General features: G+C 60.0%; 2 protein-coding genes across 2 annotated transcripts in view; one reads left to right on the plus strand and one right to left on the minus strand.

Annotated features, from left to right (window-relative positions):
• The first annotated feature begins 26 nt into the window (after window positions 1–26).
• On the plus strand, window positions 27–3,998 carry DCST1 (DC-STAMP domain containing 1). The gene is made up of 14 exons (XM_064732295.1): window positions 27–81; window positions 210–338; window positions 420–559; window positions 645–816; window positions 944–1,087; window positions 1,188–1,309; window positions 1,388–1,542; window positions 1,769–1,868; window positions 1,962–2,057; window positions 2,132–2,258; window positions 2,374–2,490; window positions 2,586–2,728; window positions 3,552–3,665; window positions 3,747–3,998. Exons 1-14 carry the CDS (start codon window positions 27–29, stop codon window positions 3,996–3,998), a joined length of 1,866 nt encoding a protein of 621 aa, XP_064588365.1.
• Window positions 3,999–7,777: 3,779 nt separating this feature from the next.
• Window positions 7,778–20,711, minus strand: part of PEAR1 (platelet endothelial aggregation receptor 1) — a 16,825-nt gene continuing 3,891 nt past the window's right edge. The window contains exons 2-22 of the mRNA XM_064732703.1: window positions 20,352–20,444; window positions 20,159–20,263; window positions 19,185–19,285; window positions 18,994–19,086; window positions 17,822–18,068; window positions 17,626–17,740; window positions 17,414–17,550; window positions 16,470–16,682; window positions 14,844–15,018; window positions 13,933–14,053; window positions 12,929–13,092; window positions 12,732–12,834; window positions 11,948–12,094; window positions 11,739–11,867; window positions 10,921–11,049; window positions 10,254–10,469; window positions 10,054–10,166; window positions 9,854–9,965; window positions 9,659–9,718; window positions 8,920–9,108; window positions 7,778–8,412 (exon numbers count right to left, since the gene is read on the minus strand). Of these exons, the coding sequence (XP_064588773.1) occupies window positions 8,261–8,412; window positions 8,920–9,108; window positions 9,659–9,718; window positions 9,854–9,965; window positions 10,054–10,166; window positions 10,254–10,469; window positions 10,921–11,049; window positions 11,739–11,867; window positions 11,948–12,094; window positions 12,732–12,834; window positions 12,929–13,092; window positions 13,933–14,053; window positions 14,844–15,018; window positions 16,470–16,682; window positions 17,414–17,550; window positions 17,626–17,740; window positions 17,822–18,068; window positions 18,994–19,086; window positions 19,185–19,285; window positions 20,159–20,263; window positions 20,352–20,443 (2,913 nt within the window). The 5' untranslated portion in view covers window position 20,444 and the 3' untranslated portion in view covers window positions 7,778–8,260. The remainder of the gene's footprint in view (window positions 8,413–8,919; window positions 9,109–9,658; window positions 9,719–9,853; window positions 9,966–10,053; window positions 10,167–10,253; window positions 10,470–10,920; window positions 11,050–11,738; window positions 11,868–11,947; window positions 12,095–12,731; window positions 12,835–12,928; window positions 13,093–13,932; window positions 14,054–14,843; window positions 15,019–16,469; window positions 16,683–17,413; window positions 17,551–17,625; window positions 17,741–17,821; window positions 18,069–18,993; window positions 19,087–19,184; window positions 19,286–20,158; window positions 20,264–20,351; window positions 20,445–20,711) is intronic.

Consider the following 20,711-nt stretch of genomic DNA (forward strand, 5'->3'; position numbering starts at 1 on the left):
TTCCAGGGGTCTGCCATTTCCTCATCATGCCTCTGGACATATCAGAGAAGCTGAAGGTGAAGCTTACCTGGTGGCTGATAGGTGAGGATGGGGCAGGGAGGGGACTGAGGGCATGGGGACCATCAGGAGCCCCATCTGAGAACCATCAGAACCCCCAGAGCAGGGGGTTCTCTGTGGGGACCATGGGCTCAGCTCTCTGCTCTGCACAGGGGTGACTGCCCTGGGCTGGGCCACGTCCCCCCATTTCCGCTGTGCCAACATGCTCATGGTGCCCAAGTTCCTGGGCAAGGAGGGTCGGCTCTACGTTCTCTCCTTTGTCTTCGCTGCCATCTACAATGGTAGGGTCCCCCCCATATCCCTGTGTCCCCCAGTGGGCTCCTCGGAGCTGCTGGGCTCTGAGCCACCCCTGCTGCCACCAGGACCCGGGGCCAACCTCTGGTACAACCTGATGGAGACGAAGCGCTCGATGGAGTGCGTGGTGGAGCTACAGGTCAACCACACGGGACTCCTGTGGCATGCATCTACAGCCCCCATGCGCCAAGTCATGGATGAGCTGGTGGTGAGGAGGGCTCTGGGCAGGGGTGCTGGGGGTCTGGGGGAGCAGGACCAAGCCTCTGCCTGTGTCTGTGTGTGTGCCCTGGCAGAAGAGTGCGGAGACACTCAACGCCGAGACACACAACGTCTCCGAAGCCTTCATGGAGCTGAACGAGCAGATGGCCAGTGACGATGGCTATGACCTGAAGCAACACCCTGAGATGGGCAAAGAGTCCAGCACCCAGGAGCTCTACGAGACAAAGACCAAACTTCGCTGTGAAAGTGAGCGGGGTGGAAAAAGTGGGGTGGAAAGCGAGGGGGCTGCCCCAGATCCCACTGCTGTCCCCACAGGGTTGGGAGCTGGGGCAGTGGGCGGCACAGGCAGCTGAGGGCTCCTCCTGCTCTCCAGCTATGATCCAGATGGGCCTGCTGCGCTGCACAACCCACTTCCAGAAAATGCACCAAAAATGCATGAAACGAGTGAAGTTGCCCCTCTTCAACCACCTCGTCTGCCTGCCCATGCAGTTTGGGTTCCTCTGCCACACGGTCAAATGTAGGTGATCCCGACCCCGTGCTCCCTTGGAGGGGCAGATCCAGTTCTGCCCCCTGGCACGGCAGCCACAGCCACCACTGTCCCTGTGCCACCTGTGCAGTCATGAGGCACTGGTGTAAGGAGAAGATCCCTGTGGATGGCAACTTCGGGCACATGTACGACCAGGTGAACGGCTCCGTCAACAGCCTCAGCCAGGAGTTCAGTGCCAGCATTGCCTACAAGGTGGGTGCCTGGGCACCCTGTGGGTGCCTATCCCCTGTGCCCATGGCCCTGCCCTGCCCTGTGACCCCTCTGCCACAGGAGGAGCACCAGAAGATGCTGGTGGGCACCGAGGTGGCGGCGCAGATGCGGGAGGACTTGACCTCGCAGCTGCGGCAGGAAGGCGCCCGCCTGGGCCTGGCTGTCTCCTTCTTCCGCCTGCTGCTGTCCTTCACCTTCCTCTTCGTCTTCATCTCGTGAGCCTTGGGATGGTCAGGGGCACAGGGGCTGAGGGTGACACCCCCCTGGGATGGTCACAGCTGGCACAGGGGATGGGGGTGACACCCCTATGCCAGCTGTGGGGCATAGAGGAGTGGGAGCCTTCTTTGGCAGCAGGTCTTGTGGGAGGCATGAAGACAAGGGAGGGGTCCTGGGGGCTTCACCCAGTGCCTCCTTCACCCCAAACCTATCCTCTCTCTCCAGGGCTTTCAACTACACCTATCAGTACTGTCACAAAATCGGCTTTGACAACTGCTACATCACCACCTATTTCCGCCAAATCGATGCCCGGCGCAGAGAGCAGGTTGGGCAGTGGGAAAGGGGTGCAGGGCAGCCCTGTCACCACCAGTGGGGTGTCCCAGAGGCTGCACTGAGACACCCCCTGCCCCTCATCCAGAACAAGCAGGCATTGCTGCCCCTGCTCAAGGAGGAGGTCCCATCTTTCATCTTCCCGTGCAAGCCGGCCGTGCAGCGGCCTGAGCGGCGGCACATGGTGAGGGGCTGGGGGTAATCAGGGGGGTCAGAGCTGGGCACAGCAGGCTGTGACAGCTCCCCTGCTCCCTGCAGGTGATGGAGCTGCTCAGGTGCATCCCACTCCTGCTCTTCCTCCTCTTTGTCTGTGGCCTGGACCACTTCATCTTCACCATTCTCAGCGTCATCCAGAATCATTCCTTCATCGAGTATTCCTACCAAGGTGAGCTCACAGCCCTGGAAGGCCAGCTCGTGGTCCCACCATGCCCCTCAGCAATACAGGGACCCCCTCAGCCCTCCTAGCCCCTCCTCAGCCTCCCTATCCCCCCATCCCACAGCCAGCCACCACTTGTCTGTGAACGTGATGGGCACATCCCTGATGGCACAGCTGCTGCGGGGCACCATCGGGGCCCTCAACACCTCCTTTGAATCTGAAATGGAGACCTCCAACCTGGGTAAGCCCTAGCCAGGGACGGAAAACTCCCCCCAGCCAGCCCCACAACTGTTCAGGGGCTGCCCTGGGGGGCTCACAGCGGTGCCCTGTCCCCAGTCTGCCTGCCACGGCCCACAGGGATGACGAGGCAGCAGTACCTGAACACCTGCCTGCCCCTGGGCCTGCTGGCCCTGCTCTGCGTGGCCCAGGTGTACCCGTTCCGCCTGCGCCGCGCCATCGCAGCCTTCTACTTCCCCAAGGTGAGCAGCCTGAGGGCTGGGCACAGCCTGGGGGTGGCTCTGGGGGGGTTTTGCTGACCCTCATCATCTTTGCTGGTGGACCAGCAGCACATTTGGGTGCCAAAATATTGGTATTACCAATATAGCCAGACGGGACGTGCCTTGGCTTGTCTGGCCCCTGTATCTTAACCAAAAAGTGGCAACTGTGGTGTTTCACCCCAGAGACACTTTTGGCCAGCTGGATGTTGCAGCTGGGCACTAGAGACAATTCTAGGCCTGCAGGAGCTCTGGTGGTGGTGGGATGGATCTTCCCCCATAACAGGGTCTCTTCCTTGGATTTATCTCTGCTGGACAAGCTTTAAGGTGATGGTGAAGGAAAGGAGTCGGTTCTGATGGAGGGTTTGGATCCAGAGCTTTATTCTGGCCCAACAGCTCCAACAGAACTCCCTGAGCCTGTGGTTGCTGCTCCTTTTAACCCCAGGGAGAGGGGCAGGGAAGGGGTAGGGAGCCACCAAGCAGGTAGAGGAGGGGAGGGACAAAGGACACCTGGATGGCCCAATGCCCCCCGGGGATAAAGGGCATCCTTTGGATCTGCCAATCACTCGATGCCCTTCTGGAATTCCAGGATTGGCAGACAGTGCTGGCAGGGGTCAGGATGGGGAAGGGAGAGGTGATTGACACACCTGGGAGGGAATCTTCATGGGAGGGACCCGGGGTTCTGAGGCAAACCCTGAAATCACACCACAACACCACCTCCCCAAGATGAGCAGCCCGAGGGCTGGGCACAGCCTGGGGGTGGCTCTGGGGAGGGTTTTGCTGACCCTCAGGGTCTCTGCTAGCACAGAGGGAGAAGGCTCGAGTGCTGTTCCTGTACAACAAACTCCTGCGCCAGAGGAAGCATTTCCTGCACCTGCAGCGTGGGCGCGTGGCGCGGAAAGCCCGGCTGCCACCCGAGCTGGTGAGTGGGGACAGGGACACAGGGCTGCCAGGTGGGGTTGCCACTGTCCCTTGAGCCCACACAGACCTGTCCTCGCTGCAGGGGACGGTGCTGCTGCGGTGGTGCCGCCGGCGCTGGCCCTGGCTGCGCCGCTGCCTGCGCCAGAAATGCACCTTGTGTGGGACCCCCGAGACCCCCCAGCACCAGCCCTGCCCCAACCCCGACTGCTTTGCCCTGTACTGCGAGTCCTGCTGGAGGGTGATGGGGGTCACCTGCATCGCCTGTGGGCCTGCAGACCCCGACCTCGTCCAGGAGAGCAGCGAGGATGAGGAGGAGCAGGGATATGCAGGATGAAGGTACTTGGGAATAAATGTTTTAATCCACCGCGTGCATGGTGTGAAGTGGGGTCTGGTGTCTGCCAGGGGATGCTCAAGGTGGGGTCTCTGCTGCACTGGATGATGGAGGTGGAGCACCTGCTGCTTTTGGAAAAGGTCAATTTTGAGTTAATAGCCTTTAACATTTCAGTCTCTGTGACGGTGTTCACAGGGTTCTTAGATAAGAGAAGAGGCGAAGATCTCACTCTATGTTTCAGAAGACTTGATTTATTATTTTATGATACATATTACATTAAAACTATACTAAAAGAACAGAAGAAAAAGTTTCATGAGAAGGCTAGCTAAGAATAGCAAAAGAAAGAATGATAACAAAGGCTTGTGTCTTGGACTCTGTCTGAGCCAGCTGACTGTGATTGGCCATTAATTAGAAACAACCACATGAGACCAATCACAGATGCACCTGTTGCATTCCACAGCAGCAGATAATCATTGTTTACATTTTGTTCCTGAAGCCTCTCAGCTCCTCAAGAGGAAAAATCCTAAAGAAAGGATATTTCATAAAAGATGTCTGTGACAGGTCTTTCACATCTGATCCCCCCCCTACTCCTGGGCATGGGGACAGGCACCCACAGGGTGCCCAGGCACACACCTAGTAGAGGATGCTGGCCCAGATCCTGCCCAGGGGTGCCCTGTGGGGCTGGCACTGGGGCTGGGGCAGCCCCCTCCCATGTGCTGTGACCCCACTCCCATCCAGGGGAAAAGGGAGGAGGTTGTTCTCCATCTCTGCGCAGTAATGAGAGGGATAAGAGGGATAATAATGGTTATCCAGAGGTCTTTGCAAACGGAACAGTAGTTATTGGCAACAAGTGAAGTGACTTGGGTTTGGCACTGAGTGAAACTTGGAAACAACAAAGGAAAGGGAAAGGGAAAGGGAAAGGGAAAGGGAAAGGGAAAGGGAAGGGAAGTTTTGGAAGTTTTGGGAAGTTTTGGGAAGTTTGGGAAGTTGGGAAGGAAGGGAAGGGAAGGGGGAAGGGAAGGGAAGGGAAGGGAAAAGGAAGAAGGGAAGGAAGAAAAGGAAAAGGAAAAGAAAAGGAAAAAGGAAAATAAAAGGAAAAGGAGGGAGGGAGGGAAAGAGAAGAAAGTGGAAAGAGAGAGAGAAAGGGAGAAAGAAAAGACAGAAAGGGAGAAAGGAAGGAAAGAAGGAAGAAAGGAGGAAGGAGAGAAAAGAAAAGAAAAGAAAAGAAAAGAAAAGAAAAGAAAAGAAAAGAAAAGAAAAGAAAAGAAAAGAAAAGAAAAGAAAAGAAAAGAAAAGAAAAGAAAAGAAAAGAAAAGAAAAGAAAAGAAAAGAAAGAAAAAGCTCTGCCCACCCTTGGATCCCGTGAGTGCTCACTCCCTCCTGGCTGTGCTCCGCTGCTGGGATCACGCTTTTCCCCTGAACTGACTCTTTTAGAGTCCCTGAGCTGTGGCCGGGCAGATCTGAGCTTTCACCACCACACCCACGGGCTCTCCCTTTCCCTCGGGCAGAGCTGCAGACCCGGCCCCAGCGCATCCCCTCCTGCCCTTCCCAGTGCCGAATGTTTGAGGCGCTCACATTTCATCTCCCAGTCCCTCTCTGTTGTCCCCAGCCAGGCTGCCCAGCCCTGCTCTGTGCACAGAGCAGTAAATAAATCAAATACCTCGCCCTGCGTGTGGCTCGGCCTCTCGCTCGCTGGGTGAAAGAACCTGTTCTGGGACAACACCACCCCCCCGTGGCTCCCAGCCTCTCAATCTCCTTCCCGGGAATTCATCCAGCTCAGTGATTGCTAGTCGTGAACAGAAGGAAGAGATGAGATAGAAGAGAGCGAATGAGGAATTCTACAATGAGTAACAGCAACACCAATCCTTTCGGATATAAATCCCACTGACAACATCACTCCTGTTTGCATCAGCCATTTCCCCACCCTGGGAGCCCCAGAGGCCACAACACCAGGACAATCCTTCTTTTCCCTTTCCTTTTCCCTTTTCCTTTTCTCCTTTCCTTTTCCCTTTTCCTTTTCTCCTTTCCTTTTCCCTTTTCCTTTTCTCCTTTCCTTTTCCCTTTTCCTTTTCTCCTTTCCTTTCCTTTCCTTTCCTTTCCTTTCCTTTCCTTTCCTTTCCTTTCCTTTCCTTTCCTTTCCTTTCCTTTCCCTTTCCCTTCCCTTTCCCTTTCCCTTTCCCTTTCCCTTTCCCTTTCCCTTTCCCTTTCCCTTTCCCTTTCCCTTCCCTTCCCTTTCCCTTTCCCTTTCCCTTTCCCATACTTTCCCTTCCCCTTTCCCTTTCCCTTCCCTTTCCCTTTCCCTTTCCCTTTCCCCCTTTCCTTTCCTCCTTTCCTTTTCCCCCTTCCTTTTGTTTTTGCAAGTTTCACCCATGTTTAGGACTCCATCCATTACCAGAACAACCCCAAGGTTTTCTCAGCACTTTTGTTCACCTTGGCTTGGGCTCCTTCCATGGAAGCAGCAGCGTTGTGGACACAGCATTCCCCACTTGTGAATTTAATATTCCACATGTCCCTTGTTCCTTTAATCAGTGTTTCTGACTCTGATGCATTCTGCAGTGTCATCTTCACAGCCTGCTGAGCCACGGCTTTCATTCTCCAGGAGAACATCGAGTCCTGCTGCTCACAGCTTGTACTTGCCAAGCTGTATTTCCCCGAGCCTTTGGTGTCTCATTATTGCACTTCTGGCAGAGAAACCTGCTTCAAACCCCAGGGCCAAGTCATTCCCAAGGCAGAGTCACAGAATCATGGAATCATGGGGTGGTTTGGGCTGGAAGGGACCTTAAAGCTCATCTCATTCCTCCTCCTACCATGGCAGGGACATCATTTGCTATCTCAGGTTGCTCCAAGCCCTGTCCAACCTGGCCTTGGGCACTTCCAGGGATCCAGGAGCAGCCACAGCTTCTCTGGGCAACCTGTGCCAACCTTCACCACCCTCACAGGGAGGAATTTCTAACCTAACCCTGCTTTCTTTTAGCCTGAAGCCTTTCCTTCTTGTGCTGTCCCTCCAGTTCCCAATGAACCCTGTTGGGTGTGGGACAATGCAGGTCCCTGCTCCCACTGCAGCTCCATGGCAGGCCCAGCTGGGCTGTGCATTGTTCTCCTTCCCAGAGCATGGGACAGGCTTTGCTGAGCTTTCTGGGACCTCTGCTCCCTCCCAAGGTGCCCAGAACTTTCCATAGCACCACACAGGCTCCTGCTCCTTCCCAGTGGCCACACTGGGATCTGATGGAGTTTCCACAGAGCAGTGTGGACCCTGCTCCCTCCCAGGAGCCCCACGGCTTCTGCTGGGCTTTGCCCATGTCCACACAAGCCCCTGCTCTATTCTGAGTCAGCTGCAGATCTGCCCACACTCTGTCCATCCCACAGAAGCTCCTGCTCCCCTCAAAAGGCTCAGTGAGCTCCATCAGCAGAGCTCTGCCAGCCTTTCTGCAGGCCAGATGGCTCCTTCTTCCTCCTGGGGGGCACTTCAGGGCTTCCCCCTTGCCTGGGTGTCATAGAGACCCACAGGTGAGCCCACTCTGACTCCTGGCACACCGTGGGCTCCATCAGCCTTGCCCTATTCCGTGGGCACTGCCATACTTTGAGTAGGACTCAAAAGCTTTTGTGTTCCCACCTCCTGCACACCCTGGAGGGAGCTGGGGGTAACCCAGAGCAAGCCTGGGGACCCCACCAGTCACCCCCTTCCTCCCAGCACGGTGCCAGAGCCATACAGTGCCCACCACGCTGAACATCAAACACCAAACACCAAATCCACACCAAACACCAAATCCACACCAAACTCCCTTTATTCAGCACCCACTGGGAAGCAAGCACCACCCTCTGGGGGCTCTGCCAGCCTTTCTGCAGGCCAAATGCCTCCTTCTTCCTCCTGGGCCACTTCAGGACTTCTCCCTTGCGTGGGAGTCATGCAGGCCCACAAATGAGTCCACTCTGACTCCTGGCACTGCCATACTTTGAGTAGGACCCAAAAGCTTTTGTGTTCCCACCTCCTGCACACCCTGGAGGGAGCAGGGAGCTGGGGGGAACCCAGAGCAAGCCTGGGGACCCCACCAGTCTCCCCCTTCCTCCCAGCACGGTGCCAGAGCCAAACAATGCCCACCACGCTGAACATCAAACCAAACACCAAATCCACACCAAACACCAAACCCACACCAAACTCCCTTTATTCACCACCCTCTGGGAAGCAGCAACAGTCCCAGGGAACTCCAGTCCCCACAGGGACCCTGTCCCCTCGTGGCTGGTCCCTCTGTGTCCCTCCGTGTCCCTCAGCGGTCCTTCCTGCGCAGCGGTGGGGACGGCGGGTAGTGGCGGACGGGGGGCACGTCATAGTGGCTGGGGATGTGGCTGTTCTTGGGGGAGTCGTAGTGGCTGGGGGGGTCTCTGCTGGGGGGGCCCTCAGGCACTTCAGGACAGCTCTCTGTGGGGACAAGAGAAGGCTGAAAGGGGACAAGTTCCCCCCAGAGTAATGAATGTCACCAATGTCCCCGTGGGGACAGGAGCAGTGCTCGTCCTGGGTGTGGGGACCAAGAATTCAGGACACACCAGAGCCCTGGCCAGGGCTGGGGAAAGCATTCATGTGTCTGGGGGGAACCTGGTGCTGTAGGGAAAGTGGACAACCCCCAAACCCCCATTCTCCCACAGGAACCTCAAACTCTCCCCAGGGTTGCTCAGATCCCCAGGCTGCCCCCCAAAGATGCCACCAAAGGATGCCCAGACCCTGAAACTGCCCTCAGAGATAACCAGACCCCCAACCCATCCCTGAGCTGCTGTCACCAGGGTCATGTCCCCCCAGGGCTGTCACCAAGGCTGTTCCCTTCCTGGGGCTCTGCACTCCCCATCACTGGGGTTGTGACCCCACTGACCAGAGCCACCAGAGCCACCAGGGCCACCAGGGTCACCAGGGTGAGGGGATGCCCAACCATACCCTGCTGTGGTGGCTCCTCAAGGAGCCCGATCTCGGCGTAGGACATCTCCCTCTGCACAGGGGATTTCATCTCCATGTAGCTGCCCTCGTGGGCCTTGGCAGTGGCAGGGGGCAGCTCCTTGATGGTGGCGTAGGGGTTCTCGCTGGCCAGGGAGCTGGCGCTGGCCCTCAGCCCCTCCCAGGAGTGCTCTGGGGAACAAGGAGTTGGGGGTGCCCCCCATGGCCGGGAGCACAGGGGAGAAGGAGAAGATGTGTCTCTGGCAAGTCCCAGCCCAATCCCTTTCCTGCCCCATCCCTGTCCCTTCCCCATCCCCACCCTAATCCAGTCCTGTTCCAGCCCATCCCCAAAGCATCCCTGCCTCTTCACCATCCCAGACCATCTCTGTCCCTTCCACATCCCAGCAAATTCTGTCACTTCCCCATCCCACCCCATCCCATCGATCCCATCCCATCCAATCCCACCCCATCCCATTGATCCCATCCCACCTCATCCCACCCTACTGATTCCATTCCATTCCATTCCATTCCATTCCATTCCATTCCATTCCATTCCATTCCATTCCATTCCATTCCATTCCATTCCATTCCATCGATCCCATCCAACTCCATCCCAATCCCAAATCCAACCCCATCCCCATCCCCAACCCTTTTCCCATCCCTGCCCCAGGCCCAGTTTATCCCTTCCCCGCCCCATTCCCACCCCATCCCCATCTCTTCCCTTTCTCCATCCCACTCCCACCTTTGCTGTCCCCCTTCCTCAGGCTGTGGCTGTAGGTGTAGCTCCTGTCCAGCTGCCTCCCTGTTAAAGAGGGCAGATTTGGGGTCACCTCTGCCTCATCTCCCCCCCAGCATGAAAGTTACCCCATCCCAGCCCGTTCCCAGGGGTCTCAGGTGCCCACCCCACTGTGGATCTGCCCCTCCACCTCCTCCTTACCCCTGGTGCCCAGGGCTGATGCCCCGAGGTGTTTCCAGTCAGGAGGCAGCGTGGCATTGCCCTCAGGGCTGTAGGGTCTGTCCATGCCAGGGAAGAGCTGGGTGCCAGGCACCTGGAGCCCAAAAAAGGGACAGGTTGGCCTCAAAGGAGGTGGCAGTGGTGCCCCACACTGTGCTGTGCTGTGCCACAGCCTGCCATACCTTGAGGGAGCTGCTGGCTCTGTCCTGGGCACCGGGGGCTGGCAGCGGGCACTGGGACAGCGTGTGGTAGCTGGGGTTGGAGTAGTAGTGGGCATGGTGGCTTGGGGGCACATCTGGAGGGACACGAGTGGTGCTGAGGTGACAGCCTGCTACCAGAGAGCCACCAGGGCTGAGGCCACCCCCCACCACTCCGCACTGACCTGGCACCATGTAGTCAGAGGTGTCCGTCTGTCCTGCTCGGTAAGCCACGGCCAGGTGCCGCTGCTCCTTGTCCTTGTGCCAGCGGTGGTAGCACAGGCCTGTGACCACCACGGCCACCAGCAGCACCACCAGGGCCACCAGGCTCAGCACCATGCCCAGGGGGCTGGAGGCTGCAGGGGGAGCTGGCTCCATGGTGTAGGGCACGTCAGGATGCCCTGGTGGGGAAGGGAGGGTGTCAGTCCTGAGGGTGGGGCAGGGATAAACTGGGGCAGGGATGGGTTGGGGTTGGGTTGGGGATGGGATTGGGATGGGATGGGATGGAGGATGGGATGGGATGGGAAATGGATGGGAAAATGGATGAGATGGGATACAATGGGTTGGTTGGGATGGATGGGATGGATAATGATGGGTTGGTGGATTAGGATGGGATTGGGATGGGATCAATGGGTGGGATTGGATGATGGATTGGGATGGGATATGATGGATGGGATTGGGATGGATTAGATGGGATGAGATGGGATCAATGGGATGGGATGGATGGATCAATGGTAGGGATGGATGGGCCCATGCGATAAGGGACAATGGGTCCAATAGCCCCATACTGGGACCAGTCAGCCACAAGGTGGTCCAATAACCCCTGGGGACCCCCACCCTGTCCCCACTCACCAGCCTGACAGTGGGGCCCAGTTGTGCCTGGGGCGCAGGGACACGTCCCGTTGGTGGGGTCACAGGTGGCGTTGTGGGGACAGTGGCAGAGCTGCTCACACTGGAGGCCAAAGGTGCCGGGGGGACAGGCTGGGGACACAGCGGAACCGTACAGCTCATACTGGGAGCACTGGGTGGAACAACAGCTCCATACTGGGAGCACTGGGTGGAACAATAGCCCCATACTGGAACCAGTTAGCCCTCAGGTGGAACAATACCCCAAACTGGGACCACAGGGTGATCCAATACCCCATAATCGGACCAGTCAGCCACAAGGTGGTCCAGTAGCCCCATACTTGGACTAATGAGCCACAGGGTGGTCCAATAACTCCATACTGGGACCAGTCAGCCACAGAGTGACCCAATAGCCCCATAGTGGGACCAGACAGCCCCAATGGGGTCCAATAACTCCATACTGGGACCAGTCAGCCACAGGGTAGCCTAATAGCCCCATACTGGGACCAGACAGCCCCAAGGTGGTCCAATAACTCCATACTGGGACCACAAGGTGGAACAATAGCCTCATACTGGGGGGATCCAATAGCTCCATACTGGGACCAGTCAGCCCCAAGGTGGTCCAACAGCCCCATACTGGGACCACAATGTGGTCCAACAGCCCCATACTGGGACCAGTGAGCCGCAAGGTGGCCAGGACCAAGAAGGTCCATATGGGCTCCGTACTGCCCAGGCCAGAACCACCCAGGAGGCCACGGGCAGCTCTCTCTTGCTCCCCCCACCCAAACCAAGGGCACCTTGCTTCCCCCTGACCCCCCACTCACGCTGGGCACAGCGGGGCCCCCGCCAGCCCGGGCTGCAGAGGCAGGAGCCGTTGGTGGGGTGGCACCAGGAGCCGTTGGCACAGGAGCAGCTCAGCGAGCAGCGCTTGCCGTAGCGGCCGGCGGGACAGGCTGGGGACAGAGGAACAAAAATGGCCTTCATTCCAAAGGATCAGGAGCAGCAATCTGGAGTTTGTGGGATGTTCACTCACGGCGCTGGCAGCTGGGCCCGCGGAACCCCGGGGTGCAGGTGCAGGACCCGTCCTGGGGCGAGCAGGAGGCTCCGTTGCGGCAGGAACAGGACATGAGGCAGCCCCGGCCCCAGGAGCCCTGGGGACAGCCCTGCTTGCACTGCTGCCCTGCAGGGAGGGGAGAGGGGGGAAATCAAGGCTGAGGGCACCCTGGGCTCCTCCTGAGGAGGAGGTGGTGCAATAACCCCATACTGGGACCACAGGGTGGTCCAATAACCCCATACTGGGACCAGTCAGCCACAAGGTGGTCCAAGAACCCCATACTGGGACCAGTCAGCCACAAGGTGGTCCAATAACCCCATACTGGGACCAGTCAGCCACAAGGTGGTCCAAGAGGTCCATTCTGGGACCAGCCAGCCACAAGGTGGTCCAATAACCCCATATTGGTACCAGCCAGCCATAAGGTGGTCCAATAATCCCATACTGGGACCAGTCAGCCACAAGGTGGTCCAGTAATCCCATACTGGGACCACCAGCCACAAGGTGGTCCAGTAATCCCATACTGGGACCAGCCAGCCACAAGGTGCTTCAACAGCCCCATACTGGGACCAGTCAGCCACAAGGTGGTCCAATAACCCCATACTGGGACCAGTCAGCCACAAGGTGGTCCAGTAATCCCATACTGGGACCATTCAGCCACAGGGTGGTCCAACAGCCCCATCCTGGGACCACAAGGTGGTCCAATAACACCATACTGGTACCAGCCAACCCCAAGGCAGTCCAACAGCCCTGGTGTCCCCTTTACCTGTCCAGCCAGGCAGGCAGTGGCACTCTCCTGTCTCGGGGTCACATCCATCAGCGTGGGCACAGACGCAGCGCTGCCCACAGCCCGCTCCAAACGTCCCGTTCTGCAGCACAGGGACAGGCTGGCACTCAGCACGGGCTGGTGGCACCAACCCCGGTGCCAGCAGCAGCACCAGCAGAACCGCCAGCAGCACTCACCGGGCACGGCTGCAGGCACTGGGGGCCCTGCCAGCCCGGGGGACAGTGGCAGGTCCCGCTCTGGGGGTCACAGGGTGCCCCATGGGCACAGTCACAGCTCCGGTTGCAGCCGGGACCCCAAGTGCCAGCAGGGCAGGGCAGGGAGCAGTCAGGTCCGTGCCAGCCTGTGGGGTGGGATGAGGGGACACTGGGGTGGTGTGGGGATGGGGACAGGGACCCCTCAATGACAACACCCAGGAATCCCTCTGGCTGTCCTGCTCCAACCCCTGCCAGGGGTTCAGGGACCCTGGCACAGAGCCCAAAATGCCCATGTGGGTTTGATTATGACCTATGGAGAAAATGACCAACCTTAGATGAAGATCTGCAAGCCATGACAAATTAAGTACAATAATAGTGAAGCTATCACGGGGTGGAAAAGTAGATTTTGGGGTTTTTGGTATGGGGGTTCAGGAGGCAAGATGGAGGAATCTGGACGTGTCCAGCCTTTCTGCTTCTTCTTCTTGGCCTCCATCTTCTGCTGTGATGGTGGCACTTTTAGATTGGTTTAGAGTAGAAGCTCACTGTCTAACATGGGTGATAGGTATTGGAAAGTTATTGTAAATAATGTACACGTAGTTTTTAGTATAAAGACATAACACTGCCCTGGGGGCAGGCAGAGTGCCTGGAACTGTCCTGCTGGATGGACCTCAGCAGGGCAGGAGAAAATTTTTTATAGATAAGATAAAATAAACAACCTTGAGACTGAGAAATGAAGAGCCCTGACTGCTTCTTCAAGCACCAGGCTGGGAAAAGAGACTTTGGAACTTTTCTCAGGGTCACTCTGAGCAGCAGAGACCCTGACACGCCAGGACCTGGTGAGCACTAGGACACAGCAGCTGCTGCTGGAGGGTGGCAGATGTGCCCGTTCTGGCAGGGACAGGGGGTGGCACAGGGCATCCCCTCAGGGCAGGGGGCGAGCAGGACCCTGGCAGAGGAAGGGAGGGCACAGAGGGAGGGGTTCTCACCTTCCTTGCAGAAGCAGGAGCCGTCGAGAGGGGAGCAGGCGAGGCTGTGCTGGCAGGAGCAGAGCCCCGAGCAGTTCACCCCAAAGGTGTTGGGGGGACACAGGGAGGAGCAGTGCTCGTCCTGCGTGTGGGGAACAAGAGTTCAGGACACACCAGACCCCTGGCCAGGGCTGGGAAAGCACCCACATGTCGGGGGGTAAGCTGGTGCTGTAGGGAAAGTGGGCAACCCCCAAACCCCCATTCTCCCATGGGAACCCCAAGCTCTCCCCAGGGTCACCCAGACCCCCAAATTGCCCTCCAAAGGATGCCCAGACCCTGAAACTGCCCTCAGAGATAACCAGACCCCCAGCCCATCCCTGAGGATGCCCAGACCCCATATTTCCCCCAGGGATGCCCAGAGTTCCATATTTCCTCCAGAGATGCCCAGACTCCCCTTTTTGCCCCAGGATTGCCCAGACCCCAAATTTCCCCCAGGAATGCCCAGACTCCCATGCTTGCCCACCCTCCAAACCATCCAGACCCCTCCATTGCCCCCAGAACTCTCCAGAGCCCAGGTGACCCCTCCAGCAGCACCCAGACCCACCTCTCCTCCACCCTCCAAACCCCACCATTGCCCCCAGAACTCTCCAGCACCACCCAGACCCCCATCTCCAAACCATCCAGACCCCCCCATTGCTCCCAGACACCCCCTGTTGCCCCCATGACCCCTCCAGCAACACCCAGACCCCCCTCTCCAAACCATCCAGACATTCCAGACCCCCTCATTGACCCCAGAACTCTCCAGACCCCTCCAGCAGCACTCAGACCCCCCTCTCCAAAACGTCCTGACCCCCCCCCATTGCCCCCTGACCCTCTCATTGCCTCCAGACCCCTCCAGCAGCCCCCAGCCCCTCTCTCCCCCAGCCCCTCACCGTGTAGCCAGGGGGGCAGTGGCAGTGCCCGGTGGTCCCATCACAGACCCCCCCGTGCAGGCAGAGGCAGCTGTGCAGGCAGCCGGCCCCAAAGGAGCCCGGGGGGCAGCTCTCGTTGCAGTAGAGCCCAGCCCAGCCCGGCAGGCAAAGGCACTCCCCGAGCATCGGGTGGCAGCTGGGAGACACACTCAGAACACCAGCGTTCCCAGTACGGGGCACTGGTGCGTGCTCAGAACCCCAGTGCTCCCAGTACAGGGCACGCTCAGAACCCCAGTGCTCCCAGTACAGGGCACGCTCAGAACCCCAGTGCTCCCAGTACAGGGCATGCTCAGGACCCCAGTGCTCCCAGTACAGGGCACGCTCAGAACCCCAGTGCTCCCAGTACAGGGCATGCTCAGAACCCCAGTGCTCCCAGTACAGGGCACGCTCAGAACCCCAGTGCTCCCAGTACGGGGCACTGGTGGTACTGGGGAGGGCTTTGCAAAGGGGGGAGCACGAAATTCATGCCCCAGGTGGGGTTCAAGAGTTGCTGGGGATGCAGTCAAGGCCTGGCTGGGTGAGGGTGTGGGGGTGTCATGGGGGGAGGAAGGAGGGGAGGATGAGGGTGGTGGGAGAGGGAGGGGAGGGTGGTGGGAGGAGATGGGTGGGATGGGGGTGTTGGGGTGGGATTGGGATGACGGGGGATTGGGTGATGGGATGACAGGGTGGGATTGATGGGTGGGGTTGGGGTGCCAGGGTGGGATGAGGGTTTTGGGGTGGTATTAGGGTGTTGGGGTGGGATTCAGGTGCCAGGATGGGATGGGGGTGTTTGGGTGGACTGGAATGACAGGGTGGGCTGGGGGTATTGGGGTGGGCTGGAGATTCTGGGGTGGGATGGGGGTGTTTGGGTGGGATTGGAGTGCCAGGATGGGATGGGGGTGTTTGGATGGGGTAGGATTGGGGTTTTGGGGTAGGATTGGGGTGCCAGGATGGGATGGGACTGTTGGCGTGGGTTGGAATGACAGGGTGGGATGGGGATGCCAGGATGGGATGAGGGTGTTGGAGTGGGATTGGAGCACCAGGATGGGATGGGATTGGGATGCTGGGGTGGGACTGGGGTGTTGAGGTGCAATGGGGATGCCAGAATGGGATGGGGGTGTTTGGGTGAGCTGGAATGACAGGGTGGGATGGGGGTTTTGGGGTGGGATTGGGATATTGGGGTGGGATGGGGGTATTGGGGTGGGATTGGGATATTGGGGTGGGATGGGGATGTTGGGGTGGGATTGGGATATTGGGTGGGAGATGGGGATTGATATTGGGGTGGGATTCAGGAGTTGGGGATGGGATAGGGTGTGGGGTGAGGGGAATTGGAATGTTGTGGGGTTGGATGTGGGGGATTTGCCAGGATGGGATGGGGGAGCTGGGGTGGGCGTGTTGGGGTGGGCTGGGGATGCCAGGGTGGGATGTGGGTGCCAGGGTGTGAAAGGAACGCCAGGGTGGGATGGAGAGACCAGGATGGGCTGGGGATAACGGGTTGGGCTGGGGGTGTTGGGGTGGGATGGGGATGTTGGGATGGGATGGAGATACCAGGTTGGGATGGGAATACCGGGATGGACTGGAAATGCCAGGCCGGGCTCCCTGCAGTACCTGAGGCTGTGCTGCGGGTGGCAGAGGCAGCGGCTCTCGCAGTGCAGCCCGTAGAGGCCGGGCTGGCAGTGCCGCTCCTCGCAGCGGCTGCCCTGGAACCCGGCCTCGCACAGGCAGCCCCCGTCCACGTGGAAGCACTGCCCGCCATTGGCACAGTCACAGCTCTCCCGGCAGTCCTGCCCGTACCGCCCCGCCGGGCACCTCTCCTGGCACCTGCGGGGGGGCACAGCTGGTGGCACAGCCCTGCCAAGAGCTGGGGTACCCCCAGCCCCGAGCTGAGCCCATCCAGATCATTGCCTGCCACACTGGGGGTGCCTGGCATGCATGCAGTGGGTTGTGGTGGCCCTGTCCCCATGTGCCACATCCCCACCATCCATGTGCCCTGTCCTTTGATGCCCCTCCCTGTGCACCTCCATCTCCAAGTGCTCCCAGACCATGGACCCCCACCCCAAAAACACCCTGTCCCCAAATGTCCCCTACCCCTGCCCCACATCCCCTCAGCCTTCCAACCCCCTGTGCCCCCAATCCCCCAGCCCCTCATTCCCCTCCCCACCCCAAAATGTACCCCCAGTGCCCACACAATCCAGGGGCCCCTCCATCCCCCATCCCCTCAGACCCCCTCCCCACTTTTTCCCATTTTTTCCCCATTTCCCCCCTATTTTCCCTCCATTTCCCCCCCATTTTTCCCCATTTCTCCCCCCATTTTCCCCATTTCCCCCCATTTTCCCCATTTCCCCCATTTCCCCCACTTCCCCCATTTTCCCCTTTCCCCCATTTTCCCACCCCATTTTTCCCATTTCCCCCCGTTTTTCTCCATTTTCCCCATTTCCCCCATTTTTCCCCATTTCCCCATTTTCCCCCTTTACCCCATTTCCCCTATTTTTCCCCATTTTTCCCATTTCCCCCCATTTTTCCCCATTTTTTCCCCATTTTCCCCCGCTCACTGCTCTCCGGTGAAGCCAGGGCTGCACTGGCACTGCCCCCCGAGGGGGTCACAGTGCCCCCCATTGTGGCACCCACACTGGCCCTGGCAGCCGGGCCCAAAGCGCCCGGGTGGGCACGGCACGGAGCAGATCTCTCCCTGCAAAGGAGCACCGGGGTCAGCGGGGGAAACTGAGGCAGGGAGCGCGTTCAGAGCGGGGCACAGCCCACCTACCATCCATCCGTGGGGGCAGACGCAGGTGCTGCTGCTGGAGGGGTGGCAGATGCCCCCGTTCTGGCAGGGACAGGAGGTGGCACAGGACATGCCCTCAGGGCAGGGCACCTCGCAGCTGTGGGGGTTCAGGGGTGAGCAGGGCCCTGCCTGGGGCTGGCAGGGGAGGGGAGGGCACAGAGGGAGGGTCCCAACTCACAGGGGGCCGCTGAGCCCTGGGGGACAGAGGCAGGCGCCGGTGGAGGCGTTGCAGGGGGCCTGGTGGTGGCAGGGGCAGGACAGGTGGCAGCTCTGCCCGTAGGTGCCAGGTGGGCACGGCTGGCTGCACAGGGGGCCGGTGAAGCCGGGGGGACAGGAGCAGAGCCCAGTCAGGGGGTCACAAGGGGCTCCGTGGTGGCAGGGGCAGCGCCGTCCACAGTCGGGCCCCCAGGAATGCTCGTCGCACTCTGCATGGGGGAGAGTGGGGGTTCTTCCTGTTCCATCCCGTCCCATCCCATCCCATCCCATCCCATTCATCCCATCCCATCGATCCCATCCCATCCCATCCCATCGATCCCATCCCATCCCATGTCATTGCCAACCCTCCATCCATGCCCATTCAGTCCCCATCTTGTCCCCATGCCATGCCATCCTCCCCAGCCCATTCCCATCATGTCCCTTTCCTATCTTCATCCACATTCCAATCCCATCCTCATCCCATCTCTACCCCTACACCATTCCCATCCATCCCTACCCCATTCCCATCCTCTTTTCCTCCCCATCCAAATCTCCATTCCCATCCCAACCCATCCCAGTCTCCATCCCCATCCCATCCCATCCCATCCCATCCCATCCCATCCCATCCCATCCCATCCCTCCCATCCCATCCCATCCCATCTCATTGATCCCATCTTATCCCATCCCATCTCCATTCCCATTCTGTGCACTCCTCACCCCAATCCCATCCCAATCCCATCCCCATTAACCCTTTGCGTGCCCCACCATGGCTGCCCAGCCCTGCAGGGAAGCCCCATCTGCCCCCCCCAGCTGAGAGTGCCCACCCCAGCAGTGCCCCCCCCACCTGTGCCCTGCCCACCTGTGCCCACCCCAGCTGTGCCCCAGCTGTGCCCACTCCACTGTGCCCACCCACCCAGCTGTGCCCACCCCAGCAGTGCCCACCCAGCAGTGCTCCCCCAGCTGTGCCCACCCACTCCAGCTGTTCCCCCAGCTGTGCCCACCCCACTGTGCCCACCCACCCAGCTGTTCCCCCCAGTTGTGCCCACCCCAGCTGTGCTCCCCAGCAGTGCCCCCCCCAGCTGTGCCCACCCACTCCAGTTGTGCCCATCCCAGCTGTGCCCACCCCAGCAGTGCCTTCCCCAGCTGTGCCCTCACCGCTGGAGCAGCTGGGCCCGCGCCAGCCCGGCTCACACTGGCACAGCTCGGGAGCCACGCAGCGCCCATGGACGCACTCCTGGCTGCAGTGAGCTGGGGGGACAAGGCACGGAGGGTCCCCAGGGAGCTCTGGGGACACCCCGTAGCGGGGACACCGCCCCAGGGCCCCCCCGAGCCCCGGCCCCACTCACGGACACACGAGTCGCGGCTCTCGTAGTAGCCCTGGCAGCACTGGTAGCGCCGCCGGTAGTCGGTGCGCACGGCCAGGCGGTACTCGGTGCGGTACAGCACCCTGCGCCACCAGGGGACACCGTGAGAGTGCTGTCCTGTGCGCCAGGGACTGGGGACAGCCTGAGCTGGGACAGCCCCCACAGTGTCCCTGTGCCCTGCCCCTGGGGACAGCCTGCACTGGGGCAGTCCCCCCAGCCCCCTGGCCTTGGGGACAGCCCCTCCCCAGTCCTCCCAGGGCCTTGGGGACACGCTGTGTTGGCCACACGCTGTGGCCTCTTGGCACTGCCCTCCTCCAGTCCCCAGCCTTGGGGACAGACCCTCTGCAGCCCCTCCATGAGCTTGGGGACACCGACATTGGAACAGCCCCCTTGAGAATGGGGTAACCCCCCCTCCAGCCCCTTCTCCAGCCTCACTCCAACCCCCTCACTGTCTTTGGGGACACCCTTGGGTGGGACAGCCCCTCCACGACCCTGGGGACACCCTGCAATGGGTCAGTCCCCTCCTCCAGCTCCTTCACTGTCCTTGTCCCCCTCCAGCCCTTCATAGCCTTTGGGACACTTCAGTGGGACATTCCACTCCCAAATCCCTCTCTGTCCTTGTCCTTGTCCCCCTCCAGCCCCCCATGGCCCTGGGGACACCCTGGGGTGGGACAGCCCTTCCATCAGCCTGGGGACACCCTGCACTGGGACAGTCCCCCCTCCAGCCTCCCTCCAGCCCCTCATAGCCTTGGGGACATCCTGCAGAGGGACGGTCCTCCCTCCAGTCCCCCTCCAGCCCCTCATGACGCTGGGGACACCCAGGGGTGGCACTGCTCCTCCACAAGCCTGGGGACACCCTGCAGAGGGACAGCCCCCTCCAGCCCCCTCATTGTCCTTGTCCCCTCCGGCCCCCCACGGCCCTGGGGACACCCGAGGGGCTCTGGGGGTGCTCCCACCTTTGCTGCGGGCAGGGCAGGGGGAGCCCCAGCCCCCCGGGGCAGGGCTGGCTGGAGGGCACCACATGCGGTTTGGTGTAGGATTCCTTCACTGGCGCCGTGAAGCTGCGGGTGGGGGGAATTCGGGGTGATTGCAGGTTCTGGCAGACCCCAGGGCTGTCGCTGTCTCCCTCCCCTGTCCCCTCACTCCTACCTCTCCCAGTAGCTGCACACATTGGGGTCTCCGGGCCGGAGCGCAGCCAGGAGCGCGGCGTGCAGCGCCAGCACCGCGGCCCGCGGCAGCATCCTGCACGGAGAGAGCCGGACTCACCCCGTGCCTCCGCACATTCCCGCTCCCCACCCACCGCCCCCGGGCCCAGCCCCACGTCCGAGCTCCCTGCAGGGCTGGCTTTGCATTCCTCCATCCCCAAAAACAGCCCCGGCCCCGCTGCTCCCCCAGCGCAGCTCTGCGCCAAAGGGGAACCGAGGCACGGCCGCTCAGCAACCTGGGTGGCCCCTCCAGCCTCATCCCAGCATCCTGAGACACCTGGGGGAACATCTGGAGCATGGCCCC

Source organism: Zonotrichia leucophrys, chromosome 25 (genome assembly GCF_028769735.1).
Source record: "Zonotrichia leucophrys gambelii isolate GWCS_2022_RI chromosome 25, RI_Zleu_2.0, whole genome shotgun sequence".
NCBI classification, from domain to species: Eukaryota; Metazoa; Chordata; class Aves; order Passeriformes; family Passerellidae; genus Zonotrichia; species Zonotrichia leucophrys.

Coding starts and splice junctions, on each gene's coding strand:
- DCST1 (XM_064732295.1), top strand. CDS start 27: ATGCCTCTGGACATATCAGAGAAGCTGAAGGTGAAGCTTACCTGGTGG. Junction 1,543..1,768: donor TTCCTCTTCGTCTTCATCTC/GTGAGCCTTGGG, acceptor CTCTCTCTCCAG/GGCTTTCAACTACACCTATC. Junction 2,058..2,131: donor GGCCTGAGCGGCGGCACATG/GTGAGGGGCTGG, acceptor TGCTCCCTGCAG/GTGATGGAGCTGCTCAGGTG.